Genomic DNA, 18,904 nt, shown 5'->3' on the forward strand with positions numbered 1-18,904 from the left:
GACTCTTCGTAATCAGAACAAATTCACGCTGACACACACACACACACACACACACACACACACACACACACAGGCCACGAGCCCCGAGGTTCCATGATGTCAGCTAATCCATGTTCAGCACTCAAGCGGCAGCTAATGTGTATTGATCTGTGAGCTTTTTTTTTTTTTTTTTTGACCCTCTGTGGGACCTGTAGTCTGATGCCTCTCACAGGAAGATTCCTGGAGCACAAAGAAAACGTCAGCCCATCTGTCTCCGTCTAGAAAGACTCTCTGATCAGGAACAAAACCCAAAATAGACGCCCAGCCACCGGAGGACCCGCGTACTCTCAGAGGACAAAAAGAGTCTTTCAAAGCGCTTTACAGCCCGCTTAATTCCGTTTTTTTTTTAAAAAATATTTACAAGGGAAAAGGTGCTTGAAATTGAAATGTGCTGCCTGAAGATGTCAAGGATGTAAAAGATCACATACAGGTATATATTTAAGTTTAAGGGGACTATAAATTGTGGAGTGTGTGTTAGATGTGTGGCGGCTGTACAGCGTTTGGCTCGGTGACACACAGCAGTCTGGGAGCGAGATACACCATGTTGTGACTACACAGTGGGTTGTCACGCATTTGATGCTTTCATGCTCGCAGAAAGCTGTGTTTCCTTTATTCTCCTGAGCTTCTCGGTTGCTCACAATAACACGCCGGTGGTAAACATGGAGTCCGTACCCATCTTTATGTAATCCACTTGTGAGGGATGGGTAGAGGCTTGTCATCCAGGCCTCTCGTGTGACGCAAAGCCAAATGTAACCACATGCTTTTAACGTGTAAATACATCCAGACGCTTTGTGATCCACCTTTAAATGGCATGACGGGCTTACATTACAGGTTTGTACATCCTGTTCCTGTTTCTAACAGAATTATGATCCCTTAAGTGAGATCCTCCAATTTCACGCCCACCAGTTCCATGTCTTGACGTCAACTGACGGCCATAGAAAACACCGAACATGCCACGGAGAAGTAGTTAACACACAGTGGGAAGACGTACCGATCCAGGCTGTGCAGATGTGATGAAACTGATGGTTTGTCACAATTATCTAAAGCTGAGAGTGACATGTTCACACTGATTGAGAAATTCAGTTTACTCGGCAAAAATCTGAGTTGAACTGGAGAACGTTTGATCACTGTAATTCATCAATAACCACTGTAAAGTCACCGAGGTCAGTGTAGCTGCTGTAGCATCAGTCACGTCACAGCTGCTCGCTCTTCTTTCGAGGGGCCTCGGCGAGAATTTGATCGCTTTGCTTGTTGATCTGATTGGTACTGATTTTTCCTTATTTTCCAGACCTTTGAAACAACGTTGACGCGTCAGAATGAATCAGATCTTACACTTTTTTATTGTCTGTAAACTAAAACTGAGTTGAGAATCGTTCATGGCAAATGGACGCTCTTGATTAATCACTGTGTACAATACAAAAGAAAATAATGAATCACCACGAAATTGATGCAGATATGCACTCGTTCTGGTCCTGATCTCTCCACCCTCCTGCCCTCCACAGGTGTTCGCTTTGGTTCAGCTCTGGTGACTCTGAAGGCGTCTTATAACTCATCAGACCTTTCAGTCACATCTCATGCTCGTGTCTGCTTTCCTTTTGTTTCTCCGCTTGTTTCTTCAGGTTTTTCTTCGGTTTGTCACCCATCTGTATTTTTTTCCACACGGTACTGCAGGTTCAGCTCAGAGGAACGCAGGCTTTTTATGACTTCTTGTGAAGTTTTGTAAAGTTTCTTGATGAGCAACCTTTAATGAGCCCCACTGGCCAGGTTTCTTAATTATGAAGCGAAAAGGGGGCATATTATCTATTCTACATTAAATATGGTAAATCTTGTTAGTGATTTTCGTAATGCTCTGGAGATACCTCTCCCTTTTCTCTCTCATTTTGTCTGAACTTGTAAAACTCATTATTAAAAACCTCCACTGTTGCATTTTGGGGAATGTCTTTGGTTAGTCAAGCTCAAAGCTGTAAAGTGACTGATAAGAGACAATCAGGCTGCGCGTCCTAACGCTCAGTGTTCGCGGCCCCGCGTGATTCAGAAGCACCGCAAACACACCTTGAGATGTTTGCACAGAAAAATCATTATTAATCCGGCTTTATGACATTTTTGTTTTGTCTGCCAGCTTCCATCACCAAACAGTAATGTTCATTAAAATTAAAATCCTGTTTGTCTCAGTCATGCCCTCTGGAAGGAGTGCTGCTTATTTCAGGTCTGAATCCCTGAAATACATCCAGAGAGGCTGTGGTGGTAAAAATGCAATGCTACTGATTAATGGGTTTTTCCTCCACCACCTGAACATATGAGTGCCGCCGCCCACAGAGAGAAAGAATTACCGCCGCACACTCCCGCTGTGTGACATGTGACAATACGACTGACTGGTATATAACGGGAGAGAAATCAGCCCGTTCGCTCGGATGATTATCATACAGTAATGGAGTCCACTCAGTACACACTCACACACACACACACAAAGGCTCGGCATGAATAATCACTCAGCATATATGCATAAACACTCAGATACACCCCGCAGAGCAGACACCCCTCTGTGTCCATCTTCAGGTACAGAAAATGCATTCAGATTTCACAGAATTTCAACATGGATGTATTACGCCTGATGTGTTATTCTCAGCTCTCTCATTTAGATTTAAACAAAGAAATCCACGGAGTGAGATCATAAAATGGATTTCTTACAACCCTTGAAGTTAAAGGGGCACTCCGCCAAGATCAATTTACTAGTTACGGAGGGTGGGCGAACACAGCTGCATACTGTCTCCCATGGCTTTGTGTAAACGGTCCCAATTCACAAAGTTTGTGTTTGTAAGGTATTTGTGTGATGTTCTCATTTAGTTGTTTCATGTGAAACCGAAATGATAACCAATTTAAAAAAAAAACAAACAAACAAAATATTCATCCTACTTACTCACTATTAAAAAGAAAACCAAACAAACAAAAAAGAACATTCTAGTATTTGATGGCATAGTGAATCGCAGACTGTCTTGTAATAGAAAACCCCTCTAACCCTGACCCTAAACGCCAAAATGTCAAAAAAGCATCATGGGCAGTGACCCAAGGAGAAGAAAAAGACGAAGCCGAGAAGTGCTCTTTCTGAGCTTTCGACCTTTTTATCCGATAAGGAAGCTGCTTCCCAGCCAGGCTGAAGAGGCTAACACTAGCCAGGAGGCTAATGTTAGAGCTAACCTTACGAGCCACTTCACTTAAGGAAGGTCAGGGGAGACGAGCTACGCGTTTCTGTGCACAGGCCTGGCAACAACACTGACTGCATTTATTTGCGTCACATTATTTCGGGTTTATCTTATGGATTTTGTGAACTTTCTGGCGATAACGAGAAACGTATTGAGCTACTGTATTATTTTGTCTTCTGTTTATCTCACAACACACTTTGAATGCAGTATTTTAATCTGAAAAACATCTAAACCTCTTCCTGTTATTTCTATCCTGCTGAGATGATGCTTGTATAAGTAAATATTAGAATCTCACAATTGAGTATATGTTAAACTGTAACACTGTCAAATCAGGTTAAACAACAGCATGCTCAGAAAACAAACATCGAGAGGGCAAAGGTGCTTCATTGAACTCAATCTGACCAAAGTCAGTGCTGAAATTTAACAAACTCGTCCCATTTTAGCTGTACATAAGTCATGGGCTCATGTTCAGGCTGTGTTTGTTGTCATATCGGTCCTCTGGCCTGAAAACAATAGTCTGAAAAGCAGCGTGAAGGATCGAGTGACACTGCTGCTGCCAATCATATGGAGAGGTAAACAGTCTTTGCGCTCTGTGCTCGTCGACAAAGTGACAACGGATTTAGATTTTCCATGCCACACAAACGCAGCATATGCACTTTCCATATGGTTCTCCAGGGGATGATAATGATATTCTTTAAATATTCAATAAGTGTGTAATGTGTTTACCAAAAGAGTCGGATGTCGTTGGGTGGAGCGATCAGGCTTAAGCTGTCGTTTAGAGTCAGACTGGTAACTGGATTTCAGAGGAAACGCTCCCCTTGATGTTTCTGATTCAGTGAGCACAGAGGGAGCGAGAGGAGCGTTTCAGCTGAAATCAGCAGTAATCCTGCAGGATTCCTTAAAATTAATGACAGAGGGAAGAGACTGACATCTGGAGATCTCCCCTTCACATTAAACCCCTCGCAGCTCCCGTTGTGATTTTATATGCTGCCTGAGCAGCCGTATATGTCTCAGAGCATGGCGATGATTCTCAGCTTTTAACCCAGAGAATACACAAAACCCGTCATCCATACATCCGGTTTAGTGGAGGTAAATATGCTCTATGACGGCTCCTACAATTCATCTGCTAGATAGAAAATTTCAAGGTTATACAGCAAGTAGAAAGGAAGAAAAACTACCAAAAAATTTTTTAGAATTGAAGCAACAATATATAACAAACTGTATGCACATGTGTGTTGCATATAAATGTAAATCTGTGATAAAGCAGCCTGGCTTTGAATCAGTTTTATTGTAATGTTTTTGTTTCATTTGGAAGGGGGAGTGAATACTAAACAACACAATGAAGGCAGATTTACTTTATGAGTTAGCTTAACATAAATAAACAACAATAAAAAAAAACCCTGAATTAAGTAATGAAGACAAACGTCTTGTAGAAGTTGTTTGTAATTGGAATTCGACTTAATGTTTGTATTTACAAGCAGCCCCTGAATGCACCATGAAGACCGCTGAGTCCATACAATACATCAGCAGTTTACAGCAGGCCGACACAGAGTTAGGATTCAGTCAAGTCCAGGGTTTTAGAGATGAGATGAGCATCCGGTTTGAGGGATAAGTTTTTTGCAGTTGTTGACGAGATCTAGGAATACCTTCGGCCTCGTTTGGCACAACCAAAACAGGTATTTTAAGACAAAACATAATCTTTTCCTAACTCTGACCAAGTGGCTTTTGTGCCTGAACCTAACCAGAACATTAGCACAGCGCTGAAAACTGAACCTAAAGAATCAGTCACGACATAAAAACACGTTTCACCATATGCCTCCTTTCTGAAACGTGCACTGCCAACATTTATTCTGGTAACAAATAAAAGTAATAAAAAAATCGTCCAACCCTCTGCTACATAGTATCCAAAAAAAAAAAGACACTAAGCCTAAACATAGACAGTTCAAGGATCACTTCAATATCGTGTATAAATCCACTTTTACATAATCAACAGTGTTAAAGAAGACACAGTTTATGATCAGCTCATATAAACATGTTCAGAACATGACGAGGGGCGGTGATGAAGCGGTACTTGAGCGGATCCGAGAGGGCTGTTGGGGGCGCGGACGAAAAAAGGTCGAGAGCCACTGAACCATTCAGCGTATGATGTACCGCTCCCCCGTAATTATCCTCGTAAAGTAACGACAAAGGTATTTTTAACGGCACTGAACTGAACTATGTTGTTCAACCAGGAACCTTTCAGTGTTGGGAGCCACCACGGTGGTGTGGGGGTGGATTCCTTCGTGATCGGAGTTTTTCAGAACTAATATATAGAAACGTAACAGCAGGAAAACACCAGCAGAGATTTCCGCGTATCACAACGCAGCAGAAACAGGGTCATGCGCCATCGAGCCGGATCAGTAATGGCCGAGGTGTTGGGGGGTTGAATGGAGTGGTCATGGCTACGTCTTGCATTATAGAGAAGGGATAGAGAGGGTCTTAAGTGGATGGATAGACCCCCTGAGTGCCCTCCATGTGTGTTTCTGTGTCGCAACAAAGTGCACTACAAAATCAAATTACTTTTTCCCAATCGTATACTGTAACAACAGAGCTGCTATGCTTTAAACCACTGTCTAAAAAAATGACGAATGACTCCTTATATCTCCTCTGTGTGGCCTGAAAACAATTCAAATGCCTCTTTCTGGAGCTCTGTAGCAGGAGCGCTAATGCTAGTTGCGGATGTGTTTACTTTGGGTTGTCTGTGAGGTATTTTTATTGTTGTATTGTTCTTTTTTTTATGGGTATTATGCCAGTCTTTTGAGGTGCCTGACTCTGAACAATCCTTTTTGGACACGTTTCTGTTTAGTTTTCTGCACCACAATGACTCGAAACATTTTCAAGCCATGTGGAAAAAAAACGAGTTGACTAGTGTTGTGAACAGATTTCTTTTAAAAAGAGATTTTTCTTCGGAAAAATGGTCTAGGGAGAGAGCTTGAGAAGGGACAACAAGGGAAGCACTAGGGCTGCAACTAACGATTACAGCCATTTTGTTGACTAATCGATCGGTTGTTTGGACAGTAAAATGTCAGAAAATGGTGCAAAATGTTGATCAGTGTTTCCCAAAGCCCACGACGACGTCCTCAACACAAACATATTCAGTTTACTGTCATAGAGGATTTGATAAACCAGAAAATATTCACATGTAAGAAGCTGAAAGACAGATAAATTGACACATATTTCTGTAAAAAATACAGAAATGGACTAGTCAATTATCAACACGTTTCGGCATTTGTAAGTGTGACACAACTGGATTATTTTAAGGAGACCATGGGACAGTTTCTAGCTGTGCGTCGCCGCAAGAAAATGTCATTTTTTTCCAGGACGTACAGACATCTTTACCTGTCTTTATAGCAACCAAGGCAGGTATTTTAAGCCATAACATGATTTGCCTAACCATAACCAAGTAGTTTTTGTGCCTGAACCTAACTGAGACCAGCAGCACAGCATTGTTACAACATATAAAGTTACATTAAACCTAAAGAATATAAAGTTGAGGTTGTTTAATCACATTTTTAGGGCAGGAAAGGTGCAGATACTGAGCCTGCCTGGTAGAGGTCTAGCAAATAAATGAACAAGTTTAGATTAAATCCTCAAGTTTTGCGTTCTGTTGATGCCGAAGAGTCTCCGAAAGTGCAAAAGATCAAGTCTGAAAAGTTTGTGCGTTCAGTTGTGTTCAGACTCGCTGTCTCTCCCAGACAGACTGCTCAGTTACACATGCACCGGCAGCACAGCGGCAGAGTGGTCGTCCCTCTGGGAGAGAGAGTGGAGACACATCTAGGCCATTGATTTTCAATGTACCCTCGGTCGTCTAATGGGCTCCATGAGCAGAGGAGAATCAGACCAGGATGACTGGGGCACCGGAGTCCTCGCACCGTGAAAACTTACTGACACTCGTTTAGTCCACACTCAGCCGGCTCTCTCCTGCACGGCTCTGTGCACTTAACACTCGGCACTCCACTCCGACATTATATCCTTCTGTCTCTTCACTGTCTCTATTTATATATTCCCCCCCTTACTCCTCTAATCTCTGAGAGCACTTACTCACACACACAAACGTGCACACCCCTGCACGTGCTTACAGAAAACAACAGCACTTGGACTAAAAACCCAGTTCCCCCCGGCTCTGTGCGGTCAAATCCAAAAGAGCCTCTGAAACGCTTCGACTTCCATCTTCTCCGCTCGTTTCTGACACGGAGCCAGGTGCCGCTCGCGCCCCGAGCACATCTGGGTAGTGCTTTCAGGGAGCCGGCATGTAATTGGGGTCATAAAAGCCGCTCATGAATGAATGATGGATTGTAAAGGCAATCTCAGCCGCAGACACCGTCGACCTGGGATGGATGGATGGATGGCTGGATGCAACAGGGACAATGTTGCCTGCGATGTTTGCACAGCATATGTATCAGCGAGTGCGTGCACAAGCAAGCATCCGTGTGTCAAAACAAAGTTCTCATTGACTTGTCAGGCCCTCGAGATAGTAGCACACAAGTCAGGTAACATGCTTCTGAGCAGGAAGCTGCCCGGAGGACAGAGTTCAAGGCGGCGAACCTCAATGCGTTCCCTCCATTCCTCACTGTTTAAAAAGGTGCGACACTGCAGGTCGGGCCGGTTGTTTTATTGACTTTTACCTCGCACTTTCTCAGCTGTGAAACCCTGTGTGTTTTGGAAAGCTCGCATTTCTATTTTTTGGCAGGAGCTACCCGCAGGCAACCACCACATCTTTTTTTGTCATCAGCCAGCCCACAGAGGGAAAATAAAACTCTGGATTCAGCCAAAAATTGCAGCGGCGGCGGTGAAATGCGAAGGTTCAACTGCACTTGAAACGCCGAATTTTGTTTAGGCGTGTTACCGTATCGTGAACAAAACAGATGTGTTGTGAAGGAGTTGCTAATTATTCAGCACAGTTAGGGATGCACCAATTGTGAAATTCTGGGCCCAAACTGATAAACACTCGTGCTGATAGCCGATGCTTTCATTGTTGTTCTTGATGTTTTGTCCCTTGTGCCGGGGAGAGACAATGAAATGTTGATAACGAAAGACTGACTGGACTGTTTTGAAACCAGTCAGCTTTTCACTGCGCTGTCTTTAAAAGAGCACAAATTCAATAATAAAAATATATAAAAGAAGAATACAACCTTCTTCGTATGAAAAGGATTCTGTTTTTTAGAAAAGCGCCTGCACCAACAGTCCTTTTTCGCCTGCTATACTACTACGTACTCAGTGATAATAATCTTTTGAGCACTTCTGTAGCCTCACAAACTCATGAAAGGGACATCGCGAGTAGGGTTGGAACAATGTACCAGTTTCAGCGTCGACTGTGGTTTGAAATCATACCTGAAGGAAATAAATTTCAAGTTTCTATCAAGGTTTCTGTCAGGACATATTGAAGCATTTGCTCAACCAAAAACACCCTCTGTGTTTATTCCTTTCAGGGTCGTTTTAGTTAGTAATAATCACGACCACAATTACGTAACCCACTCAACAATGTTGCATGAAACTGCATTATTAACTGCTTTATTTTCCAAGATTGGCTGCGGTTTCAATGAGAATCTGATACCATTGCGACCACAAGCCAATAGCAGACGTGCCTGAGCACTGTCGGGCATCGAAAAACGACTTGTCATTACGCCAAATTTCAATACCTGGATGGTTAATATTATCAGCTTCAGTGGGCAAGAAGGCATGCAGGGTGCCTGTGGAGCCACGATCTGATCTTTTGTTATAATTGACTCGGTACCATTCAGCGGCTGGTGACAAAATCACAGTATCAGTAATGCTATCGAAACATTTCAAACGTTATCCAGCCCCGTCCACCACTTTATACACCAGCCTCAGCCTGTCAGCTTATTTGCCAACAGGCCGATTGCTGTCAACAAGGCGATTATCAGCCGAGACAGATGTGCAGCCCAGAAATCGATGCGCTCCTATTCACTGTGTCAAGTAAAGCAAAATGAATTACGTTGCTAAAACCAGCTTAATCAAGAGATCTATCTATCCATCCATCCATCCAACCATCCATCCATCCATCCATCATGTATGTGCCTCAGGCTGGTAAATGCTCCACTGTGTTTCAGATCTGCAATTAAAACCTACCATTTCTTGTAACTCAGCTTGCAGGTGGGATAAAAAATCTCCACCTACACGCCGTCCATTTAGAGAAATAACCTCGAACCACGTCTCCCTTTCAGCCCATCTTAAATATACGCTGTCCTTTTATTGAGCCATGTGAACAAGAAAACCACCTCTGTTATATCGCCTCTGCACTTTCAGGCTCGACGAGTCGCTCACATGTGCGCTCGTAAAGTTAGAAGGTGAACCAGGACAAAGTCTGCCTTAATGCCAAGTTTCATATCATTACATGAGACGTAATTACTTTGGATTCTGCGGGAGAAAAAAAAAGGGTGATTTTAAGGCATATTCATAATTTGCATTGGATGATTAATTAAGAATATAAAGGTCACCCCCTGGAGTCTACCTATTAATATAGTTCATGACCCTTTTTTAAGCCTTGCGTTGTCATATTGGTTGATAACTGAGCAGACGCTTGTGAACTGTGGCTTCTCTTTAGGCTTGAGCACCAGAACCACTCCGATTCTTGACGGCGATTAACACATACACGCTGGATAAAGATCATTTGTTGCGGGACGGCGAGCTGGAAACAGATCAATCGGCAGAGACATTTGAGTCAGCGCAAAGTTTTTTTTTTTCTTTTTTTGTCACAGAGGAAAAGAGGAGAAACTGAGTGAGAAGGGGAGAAGAGACTTAAAGGCAGATAGAGGGACGGACAAAGGAAACGCAAGGTAAGCTAATAAAGTGAGAGACTGCTGAGAGGGCAGCGGCCCGACACTGTGGGAGCCCTGACCTTGACTGGATTGGAAACAGAGAGAGGAGGAGGAGGAGAAGACGAAGAAATCCAGACATTAAACTGTGTCGCAGCACAAGCGCTCGCCTGGGAGCAGATATTAAGTTCTCCGTCTTGTCATTTCATTCATCTGGAGAGCGCAGATCCCCTCGCCGCTCGACTGCTGTGTCATCACAATCAGCAGCGCGCGCGATTTGAGACTAATTTGTTTTGTTGCTTTATGGTAATCTGAGCTAACAATTGTCTTTTGATGACTCCACGAGGTCCGCTGCACATTAAAAAACTGCAGACGCTCCTCACAATAGAGGATTTGACTTATTACTTCAGCTATTTGTTATGAGCAAAGATTAGTGTGTTTTCATTTTTAAATGTTTCCCAGCAGGTTTTTGAATTTAAAATATACTTTTTTTTCTTTAACATCAGTGGAGATAAAGGCAAACTTACTTGCAAAAACAATACAAAGTAAAAGACGTGGGTGTCTGATTGATGGACCAGCCTCGTTGGAGACTTCTTAATCATCACCCACATGATTGTGTTTTAGTGATTGAGTGAGCTTCAGATTGAGGACATTATCTTCTTGCGTCAGAGCCACAGAAATACGAACAAGCATGCTGAGATTGACAGAAGTTTCAGACGTTACATCTCTTACAAAAGAACAAACCAAAAACAAAGGACAAATGCAGAACGCTAGAACATGTGCAGGAGCGAGTACGAGTAACTCTCACGTTTCTTATGATGTATCTGTGTTGCAACCCCGACTGCAGCTTCAGTGTCAACTGAAGAGGACATCAGAAGGACGCGCATGTCGCTCGCTACTGATTGGCCGTGGCAACATCCCAGCCAGACTTGGCTTGCATGAACACTGTGTCAGACTGAATAATGAAGTGAAGCAAAATGGCAGTTCAGTCTGATAATCAGGCCAGAGCGTCACTTCAAGACTCAAGTACCAACAGGGCGAAGGAGGCAACTGCCTCGTCAGGGAGCTGAAGATCCACCATGTAGAGAATTTTTGAAAAAGATTTTAAAGTGATTTTTGGACTGTATGCACAGTGATAAGGCACAGTACAAGGTCAACTATTAGAAGACTTAAGGTGATAATAGCAATATGTCCTAATCTTGAGGCTTTGTACGTTTCTCCACATCATGGATATGTTGAAACTGTGCTCATGATCTGGTTAGATTTTGGTACAAAAAACACGTTTTGGTTTGGAAAAGATCATATTTTGGTTCAAAATGACTGTTCTAGTCATCACAATCATGGCGGGAGATGTCCCGAGCTCCTGTCAAAAATGTCATTTCTGTGTTGACACAAATACAGCAGCTGTCACAACAGCTGGAAATAATCCGGACAATATCAAAGCTGTTCATTGTTGCGACAAACATGGCTAGAAATTGTCCCGATATCCAGCGGTGCAATGTTTAAAAATGTTGGAACCTTGTTGTCCCTCGTCATAAAAACGTCCAAATATCTCGACTTGATCTGCAGCCTCTGGCTTGCCAGCCTTCACGCCTGAGAAATGGACATTTGAACAGCTCCAGCTCTATGACAGCTGTGCAAACTCAAGGAGGATCATGTGATGTGATCAAAAGCTCCAGAGCAGCTTCCGACGTCACCCCAAGTCGAAGCCAGGCTTTTTCGGCCGCTGTTTCCGAGGCCAAGAATTCACTTTGAATCTCGACTTGACTCACATTTTTTTGGGATCCTAATCTTGACTCGGTGTCACAAACAAACCCAGCGTGAAAGGCAGAAGAGGAAAGAGATTAAGATGGCAGAGAGATTGAGGGAAGCATGAAGGCCAACGGGGATGTACACCGAAGAGACCGAGGGGGGAATTTAGTTTGGCAGGGAGTCTGAAAACAAGCCTGCGAGGGTGTGGAGGAAAGAGGCGGGAGGTTGAAGAGGTGGTGGGCGGTGTGGCAAGATGAAGAATGAAGGAGACAGGGGGCAAGTGTTTGGTCACACAGCAAGTGCCTGATTAATTAAATCCACTGTTTGTTTCTGCACAATGAGAGGGCAGCTCGGAGGCTCGTTCTGGCACCTTGCCTGACGCTCGCTCCTCTCTGTGCGCCTGAACAACACTCATTCTCTCCTTATCTGCCATCCACACGGGAGCGCCGGTCTTATATCTTAGAAATCTTTGATGTGTTTGTTCTCGTTTATCATCTGTATTTGCATCCTCTGGCGCTCGCAACCAATCTGTTTTTATTAAAGGCCACTTTCTGAATTAAATTCGACAGTCGCCCCAAATATGAACACAGCAGCCTCAGTTAGAGCCATTTAATTATACAGAATTGAAATTGTTTGTTATTGTGGTTTAATCCCCTGTCTACTGTTGTTTCAGACGCTCAAAATGAAGCCGTCCGGTGACGGGAACACAGCAGATTTTTCGGATGGCCTCACTCCCGACCGCTTACTGCTGTCATGCAAACTGCGCACGCTGGCGCGCCACGACCCGGCACATACGCAGACGAACTGGACGCTCGCAAACATTCTGCTCTGCTGTCTCGCACGCATGCCTGCACAAGCCTGCGTACACACACACACACACACACACACTGGCAGAAGTATGCACAAACTCAAACACAACTGTGATTGCATAAGAAATGGCAAATGTAAGTAAGGGTGGGTGTTACAGCTCCTTCCACAGCGCCACGCACGCCCTTGCGTTCAGTCGTTAGTGAGGAGAGGAAGGTACCGGGGGGGGGATTGTAGTAATACTGATGTAGGTGCCGGTGCACCTGTCTCCAGAGACAAACTCAGAATAGCTGGCGGGGACGCTGCAAGGCAACGTCTCCTCTCAACGGCTTAGGAGAGCTGATGGGAGCCAGCTCAGGTGAGACATGGATCACATAAAACATAACAGATCATTCAGTCTGCTGATTGACCAGAATCAAGTTCATTACGTTCACCAAACCCCCCGACTATAACGTCTATGTCAGAAACTGTATCTCTTGCTATAGCTCCCCTTTAATAATTTGTCACAGAGGTGGTTTGGTCTTGGGGTGTACTGAATGGTCACACTAACATTACAGGAGTATTACAGGTAAACACCAGGCAGCATCGTGGCTCTGTGATCCTCTTGCTTCAGTATGACAGACAGCTCTGTGGATCTAAGGAGGTTGTGTTTGTGTTTGTGCTCAACCTCCGACTGAACTCACCAAGAATATCCACTCTTTTCTCCCTTTTATTCCCCCCTCTAGTTTCTCTTATTTTTCTTTGCAACTCCGCACATTCATGAAGCCAATTCATGAAGCCCTGGGAGACCCTTGAATTTGTTGCTCAAGTTGACACATTTGCAACTCAATCAGCTCTTCTGGTCGCTTCCAGAGATTTCGTGCCAAGTCGCTCCTGGCCATTTTCTGCATTTTCCAAAAATGATGAACCTCTATAAGCACCAGGGTCTTTCCTTTTATCTCTACATCTGTCCGTCCAATTTAGAATACATCCTGAGTTACACCAAGGTTACACAAACACAAATAAATCAGCTATTACTGCTTTATAAATCAGTAAAAAGCCATTAATGAATTCAGTATTTGGGCTGCCAGATTGTAAAACACCTCTTGGCTGGTGTGCATCCTCCCATAAACCCCCTTTTAAAGTCTTCCTTATTAAAAAGTAATTCCTATTTTTTTTTTCTTTTACAGTATCGCTCTCTCGTAGATTTATTCATTGAGATGGTTTCGCCGAGCTTTGCTGAGAAATTCTACTTGTCTTACTCACAATAAGGTGTGCACAATTAAACCTGGGAGTGCTGTGTCCGCCATGTGCAGCCTCCACTGAGCGTGTGACACAGTGAAGGCCTGAGTGGCTCAAGCCTCGCACAAAAAGATGAATGGAATTTTTCTGTTTGGCGGAGTAAATTACTGTTTAAGCCTTCCTTTAGTGTAATTGTTGAGTGAGAGAAAGGTGTGTGTGTGTGTGTGTGTGTGAAACAGCCAGTCATTTCTGAGGGTGTTGTTCAAACACAGCGGGGAGGCCTCACCCACTGCAAACCAACAGGCAAACGCCGGCTTTCAGCAGCTGCAGCTCTTAATCTCCGGCTCGCCTGGCTGGTCTGTCCGTATGTCTGCATGGGCGGAGGTTAATGGAACGCGGCGCGTTAAAGCTGCTCTCCGCGGTTTTGTGTGTGAACAAGTTTTTCGGGTGTCGTTATGTAAGTGGAAACGAAAATGCGAAAAAGGGCCCAGAGGCTGGCAGAGGCGGAAAGTTGGCTTCGACTGAGAGACTACCTCCGGAAAAACTCTCACTTGTGTAGATTTAGTGTGAAAAAAAATGCGACGAAATGCAAACTTTGTCGGCCTAAAAAAATAATTATGACACAAGTCCTCACATGTTAAGAGTTATCTATACAGCTCTCGAAAGCCACTTCATCCCTGGAGCCAAATGAGCACCATGAGTGGACAAACAACTCTGCCATCAACATCAGTTGACTCAAAAATAACAAACTAGTTTCAACACTGCCATGTAACACTGGTCACAGCGTCTGTTTGTAACTGTTTTAAAGTCATGTACGCAGCCAGGTTTTTACAGTGCTCAGAAGTGGTGATTACGTTGTGACAGCCACTTGAAGTGTTGAATGAAAAGTTGTTTATGTTCTCGCAGGTCTGATGCTAAGTGAGAGCAGAAATGTAAATGTGACTGAAGGGTGATGACGGGGCTGACGTTGTGTAAACCACTCGGAGAACAGACTCCAGCTCTGCGTCTGCTGAGGGTGGATCGACATCTAAAACTAAATTAAATTACTTAGAAACACACAGTTGACTCCCGGCTGATTATCCCCGACACACTCGAGCTGTGGATCGCTGCTGTTTTCTGGCCCGCAGCCCGGATGTTGTCGAGCGCTCAGAGGAGTCAGCTGTTTGATCACGCTGGCATGATCAGAAATGAAAACTCCAAAAACCCCCATGCACGCGTCTTACCTGAGGTGTCCCACATGTTGAGCTCGATCCTCTGTTTGTCGATCTCGAAGCTGGCCGTGTAATTCTCAAACACCGTGGGAACGTAATTCTGAAATGAGACATGCGGGGCTAAAATTAGATGAAAGGCTCAGAGAGGTAAGATCTGATTTAAATCAAGATAGCAGGAAGGTGGGAGAAGACAATCTTAATCATTCGAGGCAGCTGTGGTGCAGCCGATAGAACATCAGAGGGAGGAGATATCGTGTGTGTGTGTGTGTGTGTGTTGAAAGTAGATGAGGCCAATTCTGAGTTGTTGACCTATTTCCAAATTCAGAGATTTGGGTCAACAAGCTCTGATGTCATTATCTCCAACACTTCAAGAGTTTCAATTAAAAACTCTACAAGTACAGAGGGAAATGCTGGTCCATTACATCTGCGCTTCTTCTTTCATGTAATGTAAAGTAAACTTCAGTTCATTTCAGTACAACATTTTCTTATCAATTATAGTTCCCTTTGTTGATGTAGCCTATTGAAAATGTCAGCAGAGATCTATTTATCTATCTAAAATGTCGACTGCTGTCTGAAAAAAAACATTTAGGTTGAAGTGTTGAATCTGTTATTGTGCCTGGAATCTTCTGATTGGTTAGCTAGCGTGTTATTTAACTCTCCTCAAACAGATCATTTTGTGAAATGTTTCATCTTTTTTGGTGAACATCAGTTGTACAGAAGGCCAGTGCTGCCAGAAAGAAAGTATCACTGTATAATACGAAACGATTGACATTATAACAAGATATTTTTAAGTTATTACGAAGTACAATAGTATCACATTGTCAAAAGCAACTTTGGTTTGATGATAATCTATCATTATACCATAAATGTATCATGTTAAAATTTAGTGTTTTACATCAAATGTGTCACGTAATAAGTTTATAATTTATTGTTATACATAGATGTTTCAGGTTATGACGTTGGAATCGACTGTTATACCGTAAAAAAGCTTCATGTTGTATCTTAGCAATGGTTCACATTACAATGTGTTGTATAGAATGACATTTATCTCGTCAAAACAAGAAATTCTGATTTCATAACAAGACAGTTTCATGTTATATTTTTTCATTATAACATGAAACTTTCAAGTTAAAACACCATCAGCTATCAGGTTGGAACAACAAACCTCTCACCTTAAAACATGATGTGAGTTCCTCTTTTTTTAGTGTGGCAGCAATAAGCTTCCCTATTCATCAAATCTTAGTCCCATAGGAAAACATTATAAGAGACCATTCATTCACATGACTGGTGGATTGAATAGTTTGTTTGTTTGTGTGTGTGTTTGTTTTACAGGGACAGTTGGCTATAAGCTTTTGTACAGCTGCAGTCCCTGGAAAAAGACCTCACATCATAAAATAAAACAGCATACAACAACATCAGCCACCCCAGCCCAGCCCAACAACAACATATTTTTAAGACATTAGAATGCAGAATGGAATGTAATTCCTCACGTCTGACGTGATAAAATCTAGAAAAACAGGTGGTGATTCAGCGAGTTTCTCAGAAGAGCTGCACTCCTTCCTTCAGCGACCGACGGTGGTTTACGCGCGCTGTGCGCAAAAGGCGCACGGACCACAGGACGACCTGTGTGGCCGCTAAGCGCGAGTCTGAACCCGAAAACGTCCTCAGTTCACCTTGTGTTTACATTATTATAGAAATAAAAGACCCAACAACCTCTGTGATGACGAGGTGTATAATCTGTATAAAGAAATAACCAATCCCCAACGATAAGAAAAGATCTAAACCATTTGAAATAAATACGAAAAGCGATAAATTAATGACGCATATGTGTGTCATTCGTCATTTCCAAACATTCAGATGAGAAAAGTGAAGCGTCAGTGTGAGCGTCCGGCTGGATGGAGATGGAACCGCATCTGGCTCCAGCAGGGACTTTACGCACCTGTGCTGCAGTCATCGCTCAGGTGTTCTCGCATCGGACTGTGTCGCTCTTACCTCTGGGTACGAGTCTTTGGCGAAAACGTGAAGGAGAGCCGTCTTCCCGCACTGAGCGTCGCCGACCACCACGATCTTACAGCGGAGTAATCCCTTGCTCTCCATCGCGCCCCGAGTTATCACTGAGTGGCTCCGTGCCGCTGCCCACTTGTCATTTAGCTCCAGACGAGTTGAGGGTCGAGGTTCAGCTCTGAGTGATGTGAATGCTGTCGGCGAAGGAGAGAAGCGCGTCAGATCCGACAGGGACAGAAACTTCAGCACCACAGTCTGATGGAGTTTCGGCTACATGCTCTGCGCACCGCTCAGCTCCTCTGCTCCACCAGAGAAGTGAGATGCGACTACACCTGTGAATGAGCGTCACTGGAATCCCGCTTCCTGTGAGCGCTTTCAGAATAAAAGCCTGGAACAGAAGGCCATGCAGACTATAGAGCTTTCTATCTAGATTGTCTTCTTCTTCTTCTTCTTCATTTCTTTAATAATAATTAATAATAATTTTCGCCATTTCATCAAAGACATTTTTCACTGACTAAAAAGAAAAGACTACCAAAAAATTAAATAATTTGAGGCCAACATTTCCTCAAGATAGACCAATGATAATATATTACTGTATAATAGTTGGATAGACAAGGATTTAGACATATCACATCTATTATTATTATTATTATTATTATTATTATTATTATTATTATTTTATTATTATTATCGTCATCATCATCATCATCATCATCATCATTACTGGGTGAGTAGTTACTTGTGCCATTACTTTGAAGCCATGGTGCCTTTACTTCCGGTCTTCCTCTTGCTGTCTCTGGCTTTTTTGGTGAAATGTGACTTTTTCAGTTTATTCACTTCAACACTGTGTAAATTCGTTACCCGCCGTCTGTAACTCATCATTACATTCAAAATGAGCCAAATCAACAGAAGCGACAATCTGACATATTTCCACTGTATTTAAACCTCCGTGAATTTCCGGTAAACTGTTTAATTTGCAGTGCTTTGTCATTGTAACAAAGACTCGGGTGTGGCGCAGTACAGAAGTGTAATCATGCTTGTGTCACATGGACAATGACTGTCTCACACTCTCATGTCTCACTTCACCACATGTTACACTTTATCATCACAGACTGAACAGACGCAGCAGAATCATCTCGTGGCAGGTCTTTTGGCTCCACCTGCTGGTCAAACTGGAAAAGGTCATTCATTTTCAACAGGCTGCAAGTGAAGGTTGTTTGTTTTATTAAATTAGGAAACATGCTAAAAAAAAAAAAATCCAAACCCAACCCCCCCTTTCGCCCGTAAAACTAACTAATCAGAATGTATAATTTTTTGTTGATCATTATATCATTACATCACCATTTCTCCTTTAGATGCTACGCTTGAGTAAAAGTAGAAAATGTATTCCTGTGACTCAAACTCTTACCTCTTACCAAAGTAAAAGCACAGTGATCAAAATGTAGTTTATGTAGTCTACTGTAGTATGTGGCGGTACTGGCAGTAAAATGCTTACAAGGCAGCCCAACCTACATAAATATATAAACAAACAAACAAACAAACAAACAAACATGTACATCTAGAGAGAGGGATGCCCGGTGTCAGCTACTTGGACTTGGACAGTATGCCAAAAACCAAATGCCTCTTCAGGGGACAATCAGACTGAAATGTGCTCCAAGTCCCAGTGAAATAAAATGTCAAAACTGAAGTTATATAGGAGCTTAGGGGTTCCAGAATAAACACAGTTTCCTCACTTGAATGACTTGGGGCAGCCAAGAATACACAAGCAGGGCCTAAACAGACCGGAGTTTCTGGCTGGCAGCCTAAAGGGGATGAGGTTTTCAGCGAGTCAGGGCCACCTGGGTGCCATTCCCCA

The 18,904-nt window shown here is 43.1% G+C and overlaps 1 protein-coding gene across 2 annotated transcripts in view; it reads right to left on the minus strand.

Moving 5' to 3' along the window:
- Nucleotides 1-18,904, minus strand: part of LOC119010129 (rho-related GTP-binding protein RhoN-like) — a 46,823-nt gene that overhangs the window by 14,340 nt on the left and 13,579 nt on the right. The window contains exons 1-3 of one of the 2 annotated variants that reach the window (XM_037082028.1): nt 18,783-18,877; nt 17,038-17,243; nt 15,058-15,145 (exon numbers count right to left, since the gene is read on the minus strand). In XM_037082028.1, the coding sequence (XP_036937923.1) occupies nt 15,058-15,145; nt 17,038-17,142 (193 nt within the window). In that variant the 5' untranslated portion in view covers nt 17,143-17,243; nt 18,783-18,877. Of the gene's footprint in view, nt 1-15,057; nt 15,146-17,037; nt 17,244-18,782; nt 18,878-18,904 lie in introns of those variants that run through there. The other variant, XM_037082029.1, reaches the window with a different exon arrangement.

Source organism: Acanthopagrus latus, chromosome 20 (assembly GCF_904848185.1).
Source record: "Acanthopagrus latus isolate v.2019 chromosome 20, fAcaLat1.1, whole genome shotgun sequence".
Taxonomy (NCBI): domain Eukaryota; kingdom Metazoa; phylum Chordata; class Actinopteri; order Spariformes; family Sparidae; genus Acanthopagrus; species Acanthopagrus latus.